This window comes from Haliaeetus albicilla, chromosome 10, assembly GCF_947461875.1.
Source record: "Haliaeetus albicilla chromosome 10, bHalAlb1.1, whole genome shotgun sequence".
In the NCBI taxonomy this organism is placed as follows: Eukaryota; Metazoa; Chordata; class Aves; order Accipitriformes; family Accipitridae; genus Haliaeetus; species Haliaeetus albicilla.
The window spans coordinates 26239456-26260613 of record NC_091492.1 but is presented as its reverse complement, the minus strand read 5'-3'; the positions used below and the strand labels follow the sequence as shown (position 1 = coordinate 26260613).

At 65.8% G+C, this 21158-nt stretch overlaps 3 protein-coding genes across 21 annotated transcripts in view; 2 read left to right on the top strand and 1 right to left on the bottom strand.

Annotated features, from left to right (window-relative positions):
- The first annotated feature begins 2888 nt into the window (after nucleotides 1-2888).
- PEAR1 (platelet endothelial aggregation receptor 1) lies at nucleotides 2889-12942 on the top strand. Of its 7 annotated transcripts, XM_069795538.1 has the most exons (24): nucleotides 2889-3312; nucleotides 3427-3586; nucleotides 5309-5401; nucleotides 5494-5598; nucleotides 5807-5907; nucleotides 6006-6098; nucleotides 6544-6790; nucleotides 6885-6999; nucleotides 7075-7211; nucleotides 7638-7850; nucleotides 8126-8300; nucleotides 8942-9062; nucleotides 9138-9301; nucleotides 9394-9496; nucleotides 9576-9722; nucleotides 9831-9959; nucleotides 10045-10173; nucleotides 10521-10649; nucleotides 10731-10946; nucleotides 11023-11138; nucleotides 11479-11590; nucleotides 11730-11789; nucleotides 12160-12348; nucleotides 12667-12942. In XM_069795538.1, the coding sequence occupies exons 1-24, from the start codon at nucleotides 2904-2906 to the stop codon at nucleotides 12816-12818; spliced, it is 3615 nt and encodes a 1204-aa protein (XP_069651639.1). In that variant the 5' UTR covers nucleotides 2889-2903; the 3' UTR covers nucleotides 12819-12942. The 7 variants fall into 7 exon arrangements, with proteins under 7 accessions (XP_069651639.1, XP_069651638.1, XP_069651640.1 ...); XM_069795537.1 differs by having other exon boundaries at nucleotides 2889-3586; XM_069795539.1 differs by having other exon boundaries at nucleotides 2889-3586; nucleotides 12160-12376; nucleotides 12667-12806.
- Nucleotides 12943-13970: 1028 nt separating this feature from the next.
- Nucleotides 13971-17564, top strand: LRRC71 (leucine rich repeat containing 71). Its single transcript, XM_069795609.1, has 15 exons — nucleotides 13971-14529; nucleotides 14613-14729; nucleotides 14848-14979; nucleotides 15165-15240; nucleotides 15344-15418; nucleotides 15521-15589; nucleotides 15747-15906; nucleotides 16014-16097; nucleotides 16171-16257; nucleotides 16359-16469; nucleotides 16660-16699; nucleotides 16778-16845; nucleotides 16931-17039; nucleotides 17117-17232; nucleotides 17300-17564. Exons 1-15 carry the CDS (start codon nucleotides 14433-14435, stop codon nucleotides 17417-17419), a joined length of 1461 nt encoding a protein of 486 aa, XP_069651710.1. The 5' UTR covers nucleotides 13971-14432; the 3' UTR covers nucleotides 17420-17564.
- Nucleotides 17556-21158, bottom strand: part of ARHGEF11 (Rho guanine nucleotide exchange factor 11) — a 25878-nt gene continuing 22275 nt past the window's right edge. For all 13 annotated transcript variants that reach the window (XM_069795520.1, XM_069795521.1, XM_069795525.1 and 10 more), the window contains 8 exons: nucleotides 20949-21050; nucleotides 20594-20676; nucleotides 20257-20493; nucleotides 19868-20137; nucleotides 19340-19432; nucleotides 18641-18855; nucleotides 18317-18503; nucleotides 17556-18231 (listed from right to left, as the gene is read on the bottom strand). In XM_069795520.1, the coding sequence (XP_069651621.1) occupies nucleotides 18182-18231; nucleotides 18317-18503; nucleotides 18641-18855; nucleotides 19340-19432; nucleotides 19868-20137; nucleotides 20257-20493; nucleotides 20594-20676; nucleotides 20949-21050 (1237 nt within the window). In that variant the 3' untranslated portion in view covers nucleotides 17556-18181. The remainder of the gene's footprint in view (nucleotides 18232-18316; nucleotides 18504-18640; nucleotides 18856-19339; nucleotides 19433-19867; nucleotides 20138-20256; nucleotides 20494-20593; nucleotides 20677-20948; nucleotides 21051-21158) is intronic.

The window sequence follows — 21158 nt, the reverse complement described above, 5'->3', positions numbered from 1 at the left end:
GGACCACCTTGGGCATCCCTCGAGGGATGCTCACGCTATACCCTAGCCTGGGCACCTGGGTCCCCTCACCAAGGGGTCTGGAGTGGGATGGGACCTCACAGCACAAAGCCAACCCCCCGCCCAAAAAGGACAAAACCCTCCCTTCCCCACACCCCGTCATTGGAGCCAGGGGGTTATCGCATGCCCTGTAGCATCCACTTCATCATCTTTTCCCCGGGCTCTTGGGCCGCCTTGGTAATGGTTGAGACCTGGATCTGACTGTAATGGAGCTGAATTGATTTCATCTGGCTAATTAGGTAGTGCAGGCAGGGCCCTGGCAGCTCCTTTGTTACCCACTGCGACCTGAGATAAGCACGAAGAAAGTGGTGTCACAGGGGAAACTGAGGCACGGTGCAAGGTGGGAGCAGCCGGTGGGGGGTTCCGTGGCAGTTGCCGAGGGGCTTGGGGCTGGCACGGCGCACAGCTGTGCCAGGTGGCCAGGGCTGGATGCGGCATGATGAGAGCTGGAGGAAACTGGAGCCGTCCCCAGCGTCCTGTGGCTCCCAGCCTGTAATCCATCCACAAACCCTGCAGCGGGGCTGGATCCAGCCCCCAGCCTGGGGCTCCGGTCCCTCCATCTGGCCCTAAATCTTTGCTGAGGGTCCAGCCCCAGGGACATGGGGAGCCAGCGTGGGCAGGATCCAGTCCCGCTCGAGCGCAGCCCAGCTGGCAGAGCCCCCCACCTGCTTCCTTGGGGTCTCTCTAATCGCTGCCTGTGCTGATTTATGGCCTTTTTCCCTCTTATCTAATTTGAGGAAGGAACAAGATTACAACCTTGAGCTTTTCCAGCCCCGTGCCGCAGATTGCCGCAGACCAACGCCCCAGAAGGGACCATGCATGGTGGTGAACCGCCCCCCCCAAGCAAGGTGGGCTTCCCCGCTGCCGTGCCTCAGTTTCCCCCATGGGACGGCAGTGCCTCAGTTTCCCCCATGGAGGTGGCTGTGCCTCAGTTTCCCCTTTAGGCTGGTCAGGGAAGGGTTAAGCCCCCCCCCCAGCCCCTCTCCCTGAAGGGTTCAACCCTGATTGATTTTATTCCCCCCCTCCTGCTGCAGTTTCTCCATTTCACTCGCTCTAGGGGGAGCGGTAATGGACTCTGGCAATGAGGTAATTAACGGCTCTGCTCCCTGGCAAAGCTGCCCGCCCCAGCGGCACCACGGTCTGGCCCCACTAACGGGGGTTAATGAAGGTTGGGGGGTCCCGGGCCCGATTCTGCCTCTTGCAGCCAACACAACTGCAAAGAGTCACTGGTGGGCCATGGCCGCATCCTGCACAGGGGGTCCCACCCCAGCCCAACTGCCCTCCTGCTCCCCGATGCTGCTACCTCGGATGCTGGTGGGGCTGGGTTTGCTCCCTGGGGGGTCCCACTCCCCCAGAAGCCCCTATGGGGACCCCTGGGTCCCTCCTAAGGAGTCCAGCCATTTGTTTTGGGGTTCCCCCTCCCTCCCAAGGATAGGGGGGATGGTTTTGGGGGATGCAGCTGTGTCCCAGCACTGTGGGTCCTGGGGGGGCTGAGCACTGGCTGGACCTTGCGCAGCCCCCAGCTGCCCCTAAGTGCACTTGGGGGTCCCCGTCCCCTCCGGCACCGGGGGTCTCAGGGGAGCTGCAAAGGCATCTCGGTCCTAAGGCACAGCTGAAGTGCTGCTGAAGTGTCCCTGAGCAATATTTCCCCACTGCCCTGGGGATGCCCTGGGGACACCTTATTTAAGAGCATCAGGGGGCAGTGGGGCACTTCCACACCAGATTCCTGGCTCTGGATGTCCCCAGCTTGTCCCGGCCCTGATGTCCCCAGCCCAGGACCCCTCTGCATCCACAACCCCCACAGCCTTGGTGCTCATCCCTGCTCTGGGAAGTGCCATTTCGGGGTGGCCACAGCAGACCCCCAGCTGTGGGTGGGCTTGATCCTAATGGAACCCCAGGGCTGGTAAGGGGGAGGGGGGGCAGCTGAGCCACCCTGGGACATGAAAATCTTTATGAGTGATTAGAGCTATTACTGTAACGAGGAAAGGCAATTAACGGCGCCTTGACATCAGTTGAGGCCAGCTAATGTACGTGTGCTTGCTGGGAGCAGGGGGCGGCTGGCCATGGGGAGGTGGGAGACACATGTGGTGCTGAGCTGCCTGGCCGGGGGTCCCAGGATGGGGGTGAGACGTGGCGGCGGATCCTGGGATGTAGGTGGGATGTATGGTCAGGAGCCCGGAATATAGGTTAGTAGGTGTGATATATGGCCAGGATCCCAGGGATGTAGGAGTGATATATGGCCAGGATCCTGGGATACAGGGCTGGTGCAAGGCCAGGGATTCCAGGATATGGGGGTGATGTATGGCCAGGGGTCCCAGGATGCAGGGGAAACACATGGCCAGGGATCCCGCCATGTAGGGATGGGGTCTCTGGGATGCAGAGGTGATACATGCCTGTGATCCTGGGATGCAGACATGATGTGTTTCTGGGATTCTGGGATGTGGGGATGTGTGCCTGGGGTGCTGAGAGGCAGGGACAATCTGTGCCCAGGATGCAGGGACAACATGTGCCTGGGATCCTGGGATGCAGGGATGATACATGCCCAGGATGTTTGGATGCAGGAAAGATGCGTGCCTGGGATGCGGGAATGATGTGTACCTGGGATGTCAGGATGTGGGGACAATGTATGCCCAGGATGCTGGGATGCATGTATGATGTGTGCCCAGGATGCAGGGAAGATCTGTGCCTGGAATGCCAGGACGATGTGTACCTGGGATGGCGGGATGCGGCAACAACATGTGCTCGGGGTGCAGGGGCGATGTGTGCCCGGGCTGCAGGGATCCTGGGACGGTGTGTGCCCGGGATGCTGGGCACCAACCCTGGGCTCTGCTCTGCGCTGCCACCAGATGCTGCTGTTCAGCCGAAGGAAACCTCCGTCCCCGCTGCCCCTCACAGCACAGAGCAGCAGCCGCTCCGCCGGGGGTCCCGTCTGCCCACCCCCACCCCCCCCCGACCCTGCGGGACACCCCAGATCAAGACCTGCACCCATGGGTGCCAGCCCTGGGTGGGGACCTCTGGGGAGGAGAAGCCGGGGGTGGGTGCAGAGCTCCCCACTCCCGGCGGTGCCACGGTCTCCATCCGCTCCTGTGCAGAGTCCTGCTGTCACCAGCCGTGGGGTGGGCAGAGCTAGCCCCACTGCCGAAGGGTCACTGGTCCCCACAGAGACCTCAGGAGATGGGGACACCATCCAGCACTGGGACCCGGCCGAGGGGCCGCGCTGGGATGTCCCCACAGACCCCCGCCCCACCCAGCGCCGTGTGCGAGCGGCCCCGGTGATGATGCTGTTCCAAAACACGCTGGTTTCTGGCCAGAAAAGAAAAAAAAAAGAAAAAAACCCTAAGGTTTTTTTTTTTTTTCCCTTTTCCGTAGTCATCTCCGCGTCCAAACTTCCTGAGAGTGGCTCTGGCCCTCCCTCCACTTCCGACGGCTGCGTTGTGCCGTCCCGGCCGGCTGAGGCAACGGGCCAGGCCAGCCCCGCGTGGGGGGCCATCGCACCCCAACCCTGCCTGCCACCACGGCCCCCGGCCAGGTGAGTGCCACCATCCCCAGCCTGGGGCACTTGGGTCCTGGGGGTGGGTTTGGGGGGATTTGCACTGTGCCCTGCCAGGGTGCTGCTGGAGGCAATGGTCCCGAGTACCATGGCGGGGGCTTGGGGACATCGCAGGTCCCCATGGCTGAGGCAAAGGGACAGTGGCGGGGGGGAACGGTGGGGGTGGGACAGTGGATGGGGTGTGGGACGGTGCTGCGACACCCGTGGTGACCTGATTGCTGACCCTAACCCTGACCCTAACCCCAACCCCAACCCTAACCTTCACCCTCGCCCCCCTCACCCTCACCCAGCCCCATCCCTGTGGGTTCGCAGCCCCCGGAGGAAACGTGTCAGCCCTTGGAGGAAGCGCAGGGGCAGAGATAGTGGCTCTGGGGGGGGCCCCAGCACAGTGCCCGCCCGGGGATGGGCCAGGGCTGGTCCCCAGCCCTCACCCCAGCCACCCCCCCCCATCACTGGCAGGCCATGGTCCCCATCCTACTCAGGGGGTGCTTGGGGCACCCATGGGTTGGGGAGCACTGGCTCTTGTGGAGTCTCTTGCCACTATGGCAACTTTGGGGGGGCTCTTCCCCACTGCTGGGCCCCCCAACGAGGAGCAGATGGGGCCTGGCAGTGTGTTTTGATGAATCCTCGCTTTTCCTGCCAGCATCTCCCAGCGGTTCCTGTTGTTGCAGCCGTGCTGGGACCCCCCAACCCCCTCCCTACATTGCTAGAGCAGGGGATGGGGCCGGATGGGGAGGGCTGGGAGGGTGTCCCCCAGTTCTGTTCCCTAGGAGGGTCCAGGGGAGGGAATTTTGCCTGTGGATGAGCAATTAACTCCTCACCACCAGGAGCTGATGGGAAATGGGGGGAAACTTTCCCACTAAACAGTTTTTCCACACAAAACTGGCTGCTCTGGGACAAAGGGGGGTCGCTCCCTCCCTCCACCCCCTTATTTGGCCCCAAACCACAGCACAGCCCTGGCGAGGGGGAGGATGGACTCGGGGGGCTGCCGGGACAGCACTTTTGGGGTGTCCCATGGCTGGAGTGGCATGGAAGTGGCCATAAATCCAGCTGTGCCGACCAGGAAACCTCTGTTTCCTCCCCCGGCACGCGTGTGTTTAGCCATAAAACACGTGTCCCGGTAAACACAGCACCGCAGGCTCGGGGGGCTCGCTGTCCCTCCCCTGCCGCTGGCCCCCAGGCTGGCGGTGATCCCAGAGCCGCCCCGGCAAAGCCGGACCCTCGCTGGGTTGAGCAAGAAGCCAATGGATCCAGGAAACGCAACTGGGAATAAACATGAAATGGGTTGAAACGGGGCCACGAGGCACCATGCCAGGGTCGGGAGCCGCTGTGCCGAACTCCTCCCCAGCACCCCGGGTACGCCCCTCCCCAGCAGCACCCCACACTGGGATGGGGTGCGGTGGGAGAGGTCGCGGTGATGCCAGGATGCAGCCCTGGGGTGTCTCGGGATGCGGAGATAGGGCTGCGTGGGAACACCCAGGCTGCTGAGCGGCCGTGCCTCAGTTTCCCCTTGGCACAGGCTGGTGCTGGGGGAGCAGCGGGGGCCGGGGTTGGGGCTGTTCCCGTGCACAGAGGAATGCAAAGCCAGGTCCGAGGGGAGGCCGGAGCCTGTGCCGAAGCCCAGGCCGGGGGTGGTGGGTGGGGAGCAGGAATGCAGCGAGGCGGAGGGCGAAGCTGTCTCCCTGCTGTCTCCGTGTGCAGGATGGTGCTGCGGGCCGTGGTGCTGGCGATGCACGCCTGTCTCCTGGCCACCCTCCGCCCCAGCGACCCCAATGTCTGCAGCTACTGGGAGAGGTAGGAAGGAAGGGGGGGACTGGGGTGGGGGGGGGTGATGGCGGTGAGGCCTCCCAGGACCCACCATCACCCCACGTCCTCTCCTTCGGCAGCTTCACAGCAGCGGTGAAGGAGTCCTACACCAAACCCCATGTCGTGTCCTCCACCGAGCCCTGTCCCAGGGCGCTGGGCTCCCCCCTGCCCTGCCTGCAGCAGAGGTGGGAGCAGCCCCGGCCCCACCTTGGGGACTGCAGGGTATCCCCATGGCTATGGGGGGGGGCTGGAGCAGGTCTGTCCTACTGCGGGGTGTCCCTATGGCTATGGGGGGGGCTGGAGCAGGTCTGTCCCACTGTGGGGTGTCCCTATGGCTATGGGGGGGCTGGAGCGGGGCTGCTCCCATCCTAACAGTGCTGGTGTGGGGCGCAGGATAGTGTACCGCACCGAGTACCGGCAGGCAGTCCGGACCGATTACCGGAGACGCTACCAGTGCTGCTTGGGCTACTACGAGAGCCGGGACACCTGCGTCCGTGAGTGGGGCAAGCAGGGGGAGCGGCGGGGGGGGTGTCCCGGGGGCCATATCCTGGCTCCTCAAAGCCCGTTCCCCCCCCCGGCTTTGTCCCCACAGCACGCTGCACCCAGGAGTGCGTCCATGGCCGGTGTGTGGCTCCCGACCTCTGCCAGTGCGAGCTGGGCTGGCGGGGCACCAACTGCTCCAGCGGTGAGGGAAGGGTGTCGGGGTGCTGGGTGCGTGGGGTGGGGGAGCACGGAGGTGGGGACCCCCAGCTGGGGGTGGCAGGGTGGGGCAGTGGCTTTCCCTGGAGAGCTGGGCAGCCTGGGGTGGGACACCCTGGTTGGTTAATGGGGATGGGGAGAAGGATGGAGATTGGGATGGGATGGAGATGGGATTGGGATAGGGATGGGATATGGATGAGATTGGGATGGGATGGATAATAAAATGGGGACAGGGAATGGGATGGGGATGGAGATGGGATGGGATACACGTGAGCTGGAGATAGGATGAGGATGGGATGGGCATGGGAATGGGATGGGGATAGAGAATGGAATGGGGCTGGGGTGGGATGGGGATGGAGATAGGAGGAGGATGGGATGAAGATGGATGATGGGGCTGGGATGGGGACGTACCGGTGGTCTCCCCCATGCAGAGTGTGATGAGCAGTCATGGGGGCCGGGCTGCGGACACCACTGCAACTGCCACCATGGGGCCCCCTGTGACCCTCTGAGCGGGGTCTGCTCCTGCCCCCCTGGCTTTGCCGACCCACTGTGCCACCAGCCGTGCCCACCCGGCACCTACGGCCAGGGCTGCCGCCTGTCCTGCCCCTGCCACCACCGGGCCCCCTGCAACGCCTCCACCGGTGCCTGCCTCTGCCCCCCGGGGCTGGCCGGCCCCCTGTGAGTAGGGGCTCCCCACTCTGCACCACTGCCCCCAACCCTGGCACCCACCCGGGTGGGGGTCCCGCTCACCCTTCGCCCCCTCTCCCTGCAGCTGCGAGGTGCACTGCCCCGAGGGGATGCCCTGCAGCAACCCCTGCCCTTGCCAGAATGGGGGGATCTGCCACCCCGCCAGCACTGGCACTTGTGTCTGCCCCCACGGATGGATGGTAGGTAGGCTGCGACCCCCCCTCAACGCAGTCCCTGACTCAGTTTCCCCTGCTGACCCCGGTGCTCTTTTGCAGGGGGAGATCTGCTCTGTGCCGTGCCCCCCCGGGCGCTTCGGTCCTGGCTGTCAGGGCGAGTGTCGTTGCCACAACGGGGGCCACTGTGACCCCCAGGGGGGACAGTGCCAGTGTGCCCCCGGCTTCACCGGAGAGCAGTGAGGGGGGGGGACTGGGCATGGGGGGGACAGGGGGTTGGGGGGCAGGGAGGATGTGACACACGGGGACAGGGCACTTTGGGATGGGGGTCCATGGGGCTGGGGGGCAGATGGGGACAGGAGCGTAGGGGACAGGGGCATGCTGGGCTGGAGGCAGATGGAGATGGGGGTGCACAGGGAGGGGGCACAGGGGTACAGCGGACGGCTGGGAGTACCCGGGGATGAGTCACATGGGCACAGGGCCACCCAGCCCCACTGCTGCCAGTGCCAGGTCTCTGTACAGGCAGGGCCACCCCAGCTCCCTCAGCCTGGCATGCAATGAGCTGGACGGCCTCAGCTTGGGGCAGGCTGGGGGGAGTCCAGGAACCACCTCTGCTCCTGGTGGGGCCATATCACCCCCTTTTGCCCCCCACCCCCCCCATGCAGGTGCCGGGAGAGGTGCCCGGTGGGGCGGTACGGGCAGGATTGCCAGGAGACCTGCGACTGTGCCAACGGGGGCCAGTGCTTCCACGTGGACGGGGGCTGCCTGTGCGAAGCCGGCTTTCAGGGCAGCCGCTGCGAGGAGCGGCTGTGCCTACCCGGCCTCTACGGCCTCCACTGCCAGAGCCGCTGCCTCTGCCACCCCCAGCACAGCCAGAGGTAGGACCCCCCATCCCACCCTGGCTCCGCCCCAGCACCCTTGCCTCCCCCCTGCACCATCACCTCTTCCAGCACCCCCACCTTCCCCCCAGCACCCTCACCTCCCCTCAGCACCCTCGCTGAGCAAGCTGGGATGCTGGCTGGGTGGCCAAGAAGAGGTTAAACCCCCTCTGGGGCAGGTGCTTTGTGCCCCCCTCCCATTTGCAAAGCTCCTTCCCAGCACACCCAGTGCCCCATACTGGGAGCACATGGGTGCTAAGCGGGTATCCCCCCAGCTGCCACCCATTGCTCGGGGAGTGCGTCTGCCACCCTGGCTGGGCCGGGCTCTTCTGCAACGAAAGTTGCCCCCCCGGTTCCTTCGGGGCCGGCTGCCTGCAGACCTGCCTCTGCCTCCATGGGGGGACCTGTGACGGGACCACTGGCCGCTGCCACTGCCCCCCCGGCTACACGGTGTGGGGGGCACGGGGGGGCTGGTGGTGCTGGGACAGCATGTGGAGTGGGGTGGGGGTCTGGGCATCCCTAGGGGGAGAGTGGGGGTCTGGGGGGTTCTGGGGGGAAGGATGGGGGGAAGGGTGGTCCTAGGGGGGAGCGTGGGGGTCTGGAGACATCCTGAGGGGGAGCAGGGGCGTCTGGGTGGTCCTGAGGGGGGGGTCTGGGTGGTCCTGGGGGCGAGGAAGTGTGGGAGTCTGGGTGGTCCTGGGGGAGGGTGGGGGTCTGGATGGTTCTGAGGGGAAGCATGGGGCCTGGGCATCCCTGGGGGGAAACACAGGGGGCTGGGCATCCTTGGGGATGGGTTGGGGCTCTTGTCTCTGGGGGCAGTTTTGGGGTCTGGGCATCCCTTGGTGTGGTGGGGAGGGGCATGGGCATGTGGGCATCCCTGGCGGGCAGCTTGGGGTGTCGAGGCAACCCTGGGGACAGCTTGGGGTTCCCATGGTGGGATGGGTTTTTTGGGGTCACCCACTATCCCTCCAGCACCAGGATGCCAAGAGGAGAGACGGGGAGGGGACAGGGTGTTCCCAGACTCCTGGGTCCTTTCCCCAGCCCTGGGTGGGGGTCCCAGCTGTCCTGAAGTCTTCTCTCCCCACCCCCAGGACGAGCACTGCTCCTCCTTGTGCCCCCCTGACACCTTTGGGATGAACTGCTCGGGGCGCTGCTCCTGCCAGCATGCCCTCGCCTGCTCCCCCCTCGATGGCTCCTGCCTCTGCAAGGAAGGTGGGTGCACACCAGGGTGGGGGTGTCCCCCTATCCCCATCCCCATGCCCACCCTGCTGTCCCCTCATTCCGCAGGCTGGCACGGACCTGACTGCTCGATGCCATGTCCCGCCGGCACTTGGGGTCCCAGCTGCAACCGGAGCTGTGAGTGTGCCCACGGGGCTGCCTGTGACCCCCAAAGCGGGACCTGCAGCTGCCCCCCAGGCTGGCAGGGCCCCCACTGCCTGCAGCCCTGCCCGGTGAGTCCTGCCAGCTGTGCCGGTGCTGCCTGCGCTGGGGTTTGGTGCCACCATCCCCAGCACTGACCCCCTGACCTGGACTGGTACCCCAGAATGGGACGTTCGGGGCGAGCTGCGGGCAACGGTGTGATTGCGCCCATGCCGACGGCTGCGATCCAGTGACCGGAGAGTGCCGCTGCCTGCCCGGCTGGACAGGTAAGGGACAGGGACCAGGGAGGCAGGGGACCCCTCTGTGCCTTCAGCCCTTGACCTTCATCCCTCATCCTCCTCGCAGGGCCGCAGTGCAAGCAGGGTTGTCTGCATGGCTTCTGGGGCCGAGGCTGTCTCATGCCCTGCTCCTGCCACAACGGGGCTGCCTGCTCACCCCAGGATGGATCCTGCACCTGCACCCCAGGTTACCGTGGCCCAACCTGCCAGCGCCGTGAGTGCCCTCCTCCCTCCAAAAAACTGTGGGTTGCTCCCAACCCACCCCCTCCCCACCGCCCCTCGACCCCTGGGGCTGAGACCGGGTGCACTCATCTCACCCCAGCTTGCCCGCCCGGCCGCTACGGCAAGCGCTGCTCCCTGAGCTGCTCCTGCGCCAATGGTTCCTCCTGCCACCCCACCAATGGCTCCTGCCTCTGCGCCCCGGGCTGGCATGGCCCCCGCTGCTCCCAACGTGAGTGGGGGTCTGGGAGGGCTCTGGGGGGGGGGAAGTGGGGTGCAGGGCTGACCCCATCCCTTGCTTCCCCCCGCACCCCCAGCCTGCGCCCCCAGCTCCTGGGGGGATGCTTGTGCCCAGCCCTGCCTGTGCCACCATGGGGGGACATGCCACCCCACTGAGGGGACATGCCACTGCCCGGCCGGCTGGACAGCGACACTCTGCGGCGAAGGTAGAATACATCACAGACACCCCCCGCCGTGGGTCTGCACCCCCTGGATCCAGCCTGGGGGTCCAGGGGGGGAAAGAGCGAGAACTGCCCAGGGCCATATGGGTTACCCCTACCCAGCTCTGTCCTGGGCAGTATGGAGATATATGGGCCCACTATGGAGCTATATGGTACCAGTATGGAGCTATATGGTCCTGGGGACTATGGGTCTGTATGGTCCCAGTATGGAGCTATAGGGTCCCAGCGTGGAGGCATGTGGTCCCGGGCAGTATGGAGCTCTGTGGTCCCCGTACAGAGCCATACAGTGCTGGGCAGTATGGCTCTGAATCCCCCACTCCCTGTGCCCCCAGCCTGCCCCCTCGGGACCTTCGGGCTCCAGTGCAACCAGCTCTGCCACTGCCCCCCCAATGTTACCTGCCACCCCGCCAGCGGGATGTGCTCCTGCGCCCCGGGCAGGATCGGGCCCCACTGCGAGGCTGGTGAGTGGGCACAGAATGGGGGGTCCCTGCCGGGGTCCCTGCCTCACCCTAAGGACTGTTTCCCCCACCCCCACCCCATAGGGACCCCTGAGCAGCCCTACACCATCGTGCCAGCCCCCCCGACAGGCTACAGCTCCCTGGGGGTGGTGCTCAGCCTGGTGGCCCTGGTGGCATTGCTGGTGGCTGTGGTAGCTGTGGCCCTCTGTTACCGTCACCGGCAGAAGGGGAAAGAGAGCCGGCACCTGGCCGTGGCCTACACGGCAGGACAGACGGACACCTCTGACTACGTGGTGCCAGGTGAGCCCAGTGGCGGCGGGGATGCGGCCCCAGCCCCGGTGACCCCGCTGCACCAAGCTGACGCCTGTCCCCCCAGATGTTCCAGCGAGCCACCATGCGCACTACTACTCCAACCCCAGCTACCACACACTGTCCCAGTGCACGCTGCCAGCACCCGGCCCCGGCGTCCAGGACAGGGCCAGCTCCTTCAAGGTACGGCACAGCATGGCATGGCACAGCGCGGCACCCAGCAGCGTGGCATGGTGCCGCATGGTGCAGCATGGCACTGCACAGTGCACCATGGTGCCAGCACGGTCTTGCACACCACTGTGTTCCATGGTGCACCATGGTTTTGCACAGTACACTATGATGTTTCATGGTGTGGCACGGTGTTGCACAGTGCATCATGATGGTGCAGCACGGTGTTGCACGGTGCACTGTGGTGTTGTGTGGTCTACCGTGGTGCAGCATGATGTTGCACGGTGCACCACAGCATGGCACAGCACTGCTGCCAGGAGCCTTGTGGCCAACCCATCCCCTGTTTGGGCTCCAGGTGCCCAGCACCCAGCTCTTCCCCAGCGTGGAGAGACCCTATGGCCCCGAAGGCAACGCCACACTGCCCCCAGACTGGAAGCACCTCGGGGCACCGGCCCTGGGCCCCAGGGGTAAGGGTGGTTGGGGGGGCGGCAGCTCCTAGGGAGCTGGTGGGGATCTTGGCTGGAGCAGGGTCCCCTCCCTGCTCAAGATCCACCAGGAAGGTGCTGGTGTGGGTTGGGTGGTGACCCCAAACTTGTCCCCTTACAGGGGGGCAGCTGGACCGGAGCTATAGCTACAGCTGCAGCCTGGGGAAGTACAATAGCAAAGGTACAGGGTGGGATGGGGAGGGATGGGGAAGGGACCAGGATGGGGAAGGGAAGGGATGGAGATGGGGATGGGGTCAGGAAAGGACAGGAGTGGGATGGGGAAGGGCTGGGGAAAGGACAGGGATGGGATGGGGAAAGGATGAGGATGAGATGGGGATGAGGATAGGGATGGGGAAGAGACAGGGATGGGATGGGACAGGGCTGGAATGGGGTGGGGATGGGTATGAGAGAGCAATGAGATGGGGATGGGATGGGGTGGGGTGGGGAACAGATGGGGCTGGGACTTGCCTGGGACACAGCCAGACACAGCTGCTCCCTCTCCCCTGTGCTCCCTGCCATGGGGAGCTCCCCCCCAACCCTTTCTCCCCCAGACCACTCCCCGGACGGCCTGGGGGCCAGCACCAGCTCCCTGGCCAGCGAGAACCCCTACGCCACCATCAAGGAGCTGCCCCCTGCCACCGCCAAGGCCCCTGAGGGCAGCTACATGGAGATGAAATCCCCTGTCCGACGGGAGATGTCCTACGCCGAGATCGGGCTCCTCGAGGAGCCGTCCCAGGAGGGTACGGCTGGGGGCGTCCCCTGGGTCTGGTGAGCCCAGCCGGGGGGGACATGGCCCCGGTGACAGGGGCTGCATGGCCTGGGGGGGACACAGTGCTGGTGACGAGGGCTGCATGGCTCAGGGGAGGTCATGGCTGCAGTGATGGGGGGCTGCATGGCTCGGGGGGGGGGACATGGCGCTGGCAACGGGTGCTGCATGGCTCTGGGGGGAACATGACCCCAGTGACGGGGGCTGCATGGCTTGGGGGGGCAGTCCTGGTGCTGGTGACAGGCTGCATGGCCTGGGTGGGACTCCTTGCAGCCTCGTCTTGTCCCTGCAGAGAGTTGCCCCGGGGGGGCCGAAGGTGTGACCCCCGCAGACCCCTCCAGCCATTACGACTCCCCCAAGAACAGCCACATCCCCAGCCACTATGACGTGCCGCCCGCCCGCCATTACCCGCCGTCCCCCCCGCTGCGCAGGAAGGACCGCTGAGGGACTGTGGGGATCCCTCCACACCCCACCCCGGGGGGGGCCGGGGTACCCCAGGACTGTCCCTGTCCCCGAGCCCGAGGGGGGGACGCAGGCTGTGAATAAAGGGGTTGTCGGTGCGGTGTGAGCTGGGGCTGCCTGCAGCCGCGTCCCTGGGGTCTGCATGGGGTGGGGGGAGGGGGGTGGGCCTCCATGGCACCGGGGGGAGGAAGGGATGGCCGGCTGGGGTGGGGGGTCAGGGATGGACTCCGTGATGGGCCTAGTAAAGGCCCAGTAATGGGAAAAGAAATGGACCAGTAAAGGCCCAGTGGTGGTCCAACGGTGGCCCTAGGAAAGGGAGGCCCAGCGCTGGGTCCGGTCAGGGCTCAGTCACGGCCCAGTGCAGGCCCAGTGCTCCCAGTGTCGCTGCCCAGTGCTCCCAGTGTCGCTGCCCAGCGCCCGGCCCCTCCCACCAGGGACAGCCGAGGTGGCGGCTCCGCCCCTTTTCGCACCGCCCCCGCCCCTTTCCGTACCGGCCCTGCCTCTTCCTTGCCACCCCGCCCCTTCCAGGCTAACCCCGCCCTTTTCCCGCCAGCCCCACCCACCTAGACCCTGCTCCGCCCTTTCCCGGCCGGCCCCGCCCTGCGCAGGCGCCGCAGCGCCCCGACGCCCCGCCCCTCGCGGCGCCGCCGATGCATTGTCCGTTGCGAAGGGGCAGAGGCCGAGGAGCGAGGTTACAGCCGGCCCTGGGACCCCCCCCCCCCCCAGGCCTAGGAACCCCTCAGGGCGGCCTCCATAGGGATCCCCATGGGCCCCACAGGCCCTGGCACACACCCCTTGCACTCCCATAGGCCCCCAGGCCTGGAAATCCCCCAGGGAGGCCTCCATAGGGACCCCCATTGGACACCCGACCCCGGGACCCCCATAGGCCCCCCCCCCCAGCCCTGGCCTCCCCCCAGGGAGACTCCCATAGGGACCCCCGTGGGGCTCACCCAACCCTGGGACCCTTTCTGACCCCAAGGAGACCTCCACTGAGGCCCCCCCTAGGGCCCCCTGCCACTGGGATCCCCCTTTCCCCTTCCAGGGATTCCATAGGGACCCCACAGCCAAGAGAGCCCCCCAGCCCTGGGACCCTCATAGGTCCCTTGGACCCCCTCTCATTTGCTTAGGGACACCCATAGCCCCCTCCCCAAAGCCCCCTCCACAGGCCCCTGGGACCACCCTGCACCCCCACAGGGCCACCAGGCCTAGGACTTCCACCCCACCCCAGGGAGACCTCCAAGGGACCCACCCAACCCTAGGACCCCCCTCACCCCTTAGAGAGACCTCCATAGGGCCCCCTGCCACTGGGACACCCCTTTCCCCTTGCAGGGATCCCCATAGGGACTTCACAGCCAAGAGACCCCCCATAAGGCCTTTTGTCCCTGGGACACCCCTTTGTTCCCCCCCCCCCCAGGGATACCCATAGGGCCCCCAGCCCAGGGACCCTCATAGGGCCCTGACGTCCACCCTCACCTGCATAGGGACCCCACTGGGACCCCCTGGCCCAGGGATGCTGGGGGTTTGGGTGCTGGCCAGGGCCAGCCCTGGGGCCAGGGGGTACTGACCCCCGCCCCCGGTGCCCCCCAGCTGCGGACCATGAGGCGGCGGGGGGAGCGGGTGCCTAGGGAGAAGGCAGCGGTGGCTGCAGAAGAGGAGATGAAGAGCATGGAGAGGAAGGTTGAGCAGGGGACAGGTGAGACCCTGGCCCTGGCAGGTGGTGGGGGGGCTGTGGGGGTCTCCCTTATGTCCCCCCGCTCCTGCCTGCCCTGCCTGCAGAGGAGTACCACTGCACCGGCCTCCTGGAGCAGGACTTTCCCGAGCTCTGTGCCCGGGCTGGCATCACCAGCGTCCCCAAAGTCACCCTCCGGCCATCTCCGAGCTTCCCTACCGATGGTGAGCGGGTTGGGGCGACATTGGGGTGCGGGAAGAGCCTGTGCCTGTGGGGTCCTTCCTGGGGGAGCACAGGGCTGCTGGCAGCACCCTCCAACCCACCCTTGTCCCCGTCCTGCAGAGGAATCCACCGAGCTACCGCTGGCGGAGGTCCTTGCCCGCATCCAGCGCAAGTACAGCCGCTTCCAGCCCTGCATCCAGGTGGAGAGGGAGCACGAGGACCCCCGGAGTGTCCGTGCCGTCTTCCTGCGAGGTGGGTCCTGGGGAGCCCCAGGGTCCCCCCTGGCTCCCAGGGCTGAGAGGAACCCCTGGAAATCAGCCTGTGGGATCCCCCCCAAGCCATGCCAGTGCTCGTGGGAGGGGAAAGGCCACATCTGGGGGCTCTTCCCCCCATCTGCCCCCCCCATCCCGTGCCCTTGACCTCCTTGTCTCTGGCAGGCTGGAAGATTGAGGAGGACATGCTGGGGGTCCTGAGCCAGTGCCTGCCCGCCCTGGCTGGCCTGCAGGCAGTACAGTGAGTGCAGGCAGGGAGGGGGTCACAGGCAGCCCCCCCTCAAGACACCAGCACATCCCCTCCCTGGCAGTGGGTCCTGATGCCCAGCTTTGTCTTCCCGCAGCCTCTGGAAGGTTGGGCTGACAGAGCAGCTGCTCCCTGCGTTGGCGGCGCTGCTGGCACACTGTCCTCGTCTGCGGTACGCAGTCGAGGGGTGCTCCCTCGTTATTGCTAATTGAGGAACATGGGTGTCAGGGACGATCATTAATGCTGGCCAGGGGTGGGGGGGTTTCCTCCACAGGACGCTCAGCCTGGAGGGAAACCCCTTGCCCGAGCCCGCCTTCCACATGCTGATGGGGAGCGACAGCACGTGAGTCGGAGCTGGATCGAGCCACGCTTGGCTGATTTCCCCCCATGGGACCGCTGATGGGTCCCCAGCTGCAGGCAGCCCTGCCTGCTGCAAGACCCCCCTCCCCCCCACCTCAGTGCAGGCAGCAAAGCCCAGGCCTCCACTGCCCGTCCTGCAGGCTGGCCCACCTCTGGCTGCGCAACAACAGCATCGGGGATGCGGCCGCCCAGTTCATTGGGCAAAGCCTTTCCACCCTGAGCTCCTCCAACCGCAGCCTGGTCTCGCTCGTCCTCAGCTTCAACCGCATCTCGGACCTTGGAGCCGGCTACATTGCCAAGGTGGGCAGTGCGAGGGGCTGCCTGCTGCGGGCAGGGAAGGGCTTGGGGGTCAGCTGGGTGCCCAGCACCCTGCGCCCCAGCACCCATCCTGTCCCTCGGCCCTCCAGGGCTTGCGCTTGAACCGCTCCCTGCTCTCCCTGTCCCTGGCAAACAACAATATTGGCGACGTGGGGGCCACCAGGCTTGCCGAGGTGGGTGCCCCCACCTCTCCGGGAGCAGGGTGCGTGGCTCACCTGCCCTGAGCCCAGCCCCGCTGCCTGCCAGGTCCTGGGGCCGTTCGTGCTCACGCATGCCGAAGTGGTAGAGAGGAGGCGGCTGCTCTTGGCGGAGGCGCTGGGACGGTTCTGCACAGTGAGACTCCCCCCACTCCTCGTTTTGTGGGGGCCATGTTCCCTCCCTGCCTCTGGGAAAGGTTGGAGGCTCTCAGCAACCTGAGCACCCCTCTCCCCCAGACCCCAAAAGAGATGGAGGAACAGAGCGAGCGTCCCTCCAGCCTACATGGCAGCATGGCCCCCAACAAGCTGCCCCCAGCCAAGCATGGCAAAAACCCCACCAAGAAGAAGGTGAGGAGGCAGGTGGCTGATGTGGGGAGCGGGGCGGGCAGAGGGAAGCCCAGCAGGCAGCTGCCAGATATCCCCAAGCTCCCCTGGCTTTGCAGGCAGGCGCTGCCCTAGGTGTGCTTCAGTTTCCCCAACCTCCCGGGGGGGTGCAGGGGGTCTGCAAGCCGCTGCCCGCTGCCCCAATCCATTGCAGGAGCCACTGCGGAGGGAGGAGGCCAGACAGTCCAAGAAGTGTGAGTGAGGGTCCGATGGGCTGGGGGGGCGCAGGGGGGGCTGTGCCTGTCTCAGCTCCTTCCCTGCTCTCCTGGCAGCACTGGAGCTGAGAGCCACCCGCAGCAGAGATGCAAAACTGAGTGGCCAGGAGAAGCTGAGCCCAGAGGTGGGGGACACTGGGGGGATGGGGTGGGGAGGGGGTGCCCAACTCTGGCTTCCCACACTCCCTCAGGGGCCCCCCCTGTGTCCAGGCGCCGGATCCGGGCAAGCCGCTGCACCCGCTGCTAGAGGAGGCCAGGCAGCACCAGGGCAGCATCATCCTGCCGGGAAACCGGGCACTCCTCAACATCAATCTGACCTGTGAGTGAAGCGGGGGGGGGGGCTCGTCCCCACCAGCCCCCCCACTGCTTGTCCCTGACTGCCCTCTCACTCCGCAGACAACCACATCACCGAACGGGGCCTCGGCGCGTTCCTGGCAGCGCTGGAGGGGCAGCAGCGGGAGAAGAAGCCAAAAATGCCGGGACAGCAGGGGCTGCTGTGCCTCTCCCTGGAGGTGAGCCAGGTGGGTGATGGGGCTGGCATCGCCATGGGACAGGGCCTGATGCCCTGCCTCCCCACAGAAGAACCGCATCCCTCCCACCAGCCCAGCCTTCGCACGGCTCCAGGAGCTGCTGCCGCCGCTGCAGGACCCCCTCCCCAAAAACCAGGGCCAAGAGGAGGAGCAGGAATTGGGCACCTAGCTGGCCCCCGAGGAGCTGCACAGGCACCCATGGGTGAAGGAGAGCTCGCTTCTTGCCTTTTCTTTAAACAACAAAAAAAAAGAAATCAAAACCTTTACCGTAAAAAGGAGGAAAATAAACCAGATGATACAGCATCGAACAGCAACCGGTCAGTCTTGACTCTATTATATATAATATATATATCAGACACCCCAGCGCTGGCCTCGCCGCGACATCTGGGAGGGGGAGAAGGGATGGGGGGGGAGCAGAGGTGGGACGCACCCCGGCTATCACCCCAGCTCCCTGGCCACCCCCTTGGGTCACCGATTGTCACCAGCGGCAGCCAGGGAGGAGAGCCCAGTGCTCGGAGCGTCCTCGCTGTCCCCCATCCCTGGTTGCCGGCTGGGCAGGCTGGGGGGGGCCGGCGGTGGTTATTTACAGGAGGGGTGCACGTACGTACATATTTATAGGCAGCAGGGAGTGGGGAGGGGGCCGCAGCACGGAGAGGAACAGAACAAAGTGCATTTATACAGACTAGATCCAGCTCTCGCGGCCGGGGGGCGGGGGAGTGGGGCCGAGCCGGGGCTGCCATGCGAGGGGGTGAGGGGGGGCCCGGCTGCCGGCCCCGCCGGATCGTGCTCCCTCCTTCCAGCCGAAGCCCCTGGCAGTCTGGGGGGAGGCTCCCGTGGCTGCCGGCACGGGGAGGGGGGCATGGGGGGGCTGTCGGGCAGCTCCCCAGCTTTGAGCAACTCTGGGGGGGAGACCCCCCCCTCCCCACTGCAGCTAAAGTCCGACATCGTGAGCAGGGTCCTCGGCGAGGGGGGCTCTAGAGCCTGGAAGAGATGGGGAGAAGGGGGTAAGGGGGACAGGGGGGTGAGGGGATGGGGGGGGCAAGCACCGCAGGTCGGTGGTTCTTACCTGGGGCGTTGGTGGTGGGGCCCTGAAGGCTCCGGAGGGCACGAGACAAGGGGCTGTCACCGTCGGGGTTGGGGGGTTGCTGGGACCACCCATCCATCTCTGGGGCTGAGCCCCCCAGGGGGGTGGCGTCGGTCGAGGAGCTGTGTCCCAGGGACTGCAGCAGCTCCCGGTGGGCTGTTTCGACAGCCTGGAGGGTGCCCGGGAGAAAGGGTGTCAGGTCAGAGGGGTGGGCACAGGTTTGGGGTCGAGGCCCATGTCCACCCCCTCCATGACACCCTGACAGGACACACCACCCCCCAGCTTTCCCCAATTTGGGGAGCTCACTTTCAGCCTGTTGAGCTTCAGCGTCAGCTGCTCGATGGTGCGGAAGATGAGGTCCACGTCACGGAGGGGAGCTGGGGGATCCAGGGACCCCTCAGTGGGGCTGGGATGGGTGGGTGCCTCCTGCGGGGAGCCCTGCGGGGGACTGGGCGGCGGCATGGGGTCTGGGTCCAGGGGCTGGGGCGGTTCTGCAGGCATGCTGACGTAGAAATAGTTGCCTGAAGACGGGATGAGCAGCGTTAGTGTGGCAGGGACCTGCTCGGGTGGGTGTTGGTGCCCCCCCCCGGGGGTGAGTGTGCTTCCCCGAGGTCCCGCCCCCCCCCCCCAGTAGGGGGCAGCAGGTTGTGCCCCTTCACAGCAGGATGCGGCCACAGACCCATTTCCAGCTCATTCTGGATCATGGCGTCAGGGTTGGCGCTGCAGTGGCACTGGGTGACCTCGGCCATGGGGACAGTCCTCAGGGACACGGTGTCCATCTGTGTTGTCATCCCCCCCGCCACAGGGACAGGTCCCCCCAAGTGACACCGTCCCTGTCCCCATTGTGTCGTCCCCCCCCCCACCAGGGACACACGTCCCCTTAGGGGAGACGGCTCCCCTCAAAGGATGTGAGGGCATCCCTTGGTGGGGAAATGGGAACCTGGCCCTCCGGGGGACATGGGGACACCCTGCGAGGTCTGGGGAGGGGATGGGGGGTCTCTTTACCATCTACATTAGTTCCGCCTCCTTCCTGCAGCTCAGTTTCTGATTGGCTGCTGCCTGGCAAGGGCGTGGCCTCCTTAGCACCCTCCACCTGGGCTGTGCACCCCGAAAAGAGAGGGGGGGAGGGAGAGGGAAGGAGTGAGCAGGCCCCGCCACCGGCACCCCATCACCGGCACCCACCACCAGCACCCAACAGCATCCTGCCACCAGCACCCCAATACCGGCATCTGTCAGCACCCATCACCAGCATTCCAATACCAGCATCCATCAGCACCCCATCAGTATCCTGCCACCAACACCTGTCAGAGTCCCCACAGTCTTGGGGTGCATATAGGAGAGAGGAGAGGGTTCACCTGCACCCCTGGGCCCCCCGTGCAAGCCCCCAGCAGTGATCCAGCAAAGCTCACGCAGGAAAGCAGGGAGTGAGACCCCAAATCCCAGCAAGGGGCAGATCAGGTAGAGGAGAGGGGATCCCTGGTGCCTGCACCCCCACCCTGCTTGGCCGAGGACCCTCACCGTTGCCCCCTCTACCTTTTCGGACGACTTTGTAGCTGCTTGGCGCCTCAGCAGCTGGAGCTGTCTCGTCCATCTCCTCCCGGCTCGACTGGAGCTTTGTGTCTTCGGCAGTGTTTGGAGGCTCTGCCAGCACCTCCTGGGAAGCTGAATCCTGGCTGGAGAGGACTGAGTCCCAGGCCTGGCCGGCACCCCCGATGACCGATGGCGTGGGTGTCAGGTCGTCCTCAGGTTCCGCGTCCCGGCAGGGCAGAAGCCTCCGTAGGATCAGGAGCCGCAGGTTCTCCACTGGGATGGGACGTGGAGGGAGAGGGGGGAAGAGGTGGTTTTGGGCTTCAGCTACCTTGGGGAGAGGCTGGCATTGCAGTTGGGGGGTCCTTCCCACTGGAGCCCCCCACAGCACTCACCATCCTCCAGCGCTGCCTCGGCTAGACCCTCCATGCTGACGGGCCCTGGGAGTGGTAGGCGCATGGGGGGCCCTGGCAGCTTGGTTGGGAGGGTGTCAGCCACCTCCAGGTCAGTCCCTGTGGGCAAGGGGGCTGCGGGCAGCTCTTCCTCCCCTTCCTCCACGTCGCTGCTCACCGACTCCTCCAGCAGCACCGGGGGCTTCTCCCTGCCCAGGAGCACGGTGGGATTGTCGTCCGCTGCGGGGAGAAGAGGAATTGCTCAGACCCATGTCCCATCCCTGAAAGACTGGCAGGGTGCAAGCAGCGTGCAGCAGGCAGGGCCGGGGGGGGAGCTCACCTGAGGAGCAATCCTCTGCCTCTGCTCCAGAGCTGGTGCCTCGGGACAGGATTGGGGAGACATCGGGGTCCTGTAACATCAGGCTGCAAAGACAGAGAAGGCGTGTTGGGTAAAAGGCAGGAGCCAAGGGCTCAGGGACAGCACTGACCCCAGGACAGACACTGCCGAAGCTCCCACACAAGGTGCAAGGCACCCTGGCAGCCACCCCCATGTCCCTAGTGACCAGGGAGGACCCCTGTCCCCATCCCAACTGCCCTCCAGAGAGACCAGCAGCCTGCTGGCCTCATCCCCCAGCACCCCTCCAGCACAGGACTGGGCTAGGACCCTGGCTCCCAGCAAGGGCTGGGCTGCTCACCCGGAGGATGCTGCGCGGGTGGGTTCTGGCGTCCGGCGCTTGGGGGGGAAGGTGGCATTCCTTGTGGCACTCTGCACCGCCTCCTCCAGCAGCTCCATCCACCTGCCCGGCCGAGAGCCCCTCATCAGCTCCCCGGGGGGGCTGCTGGCCCCCAGAGAAGCCCCCCACCCTGGGCAGGCACTGCCCATTGCTACCAGGACACATCCCGCC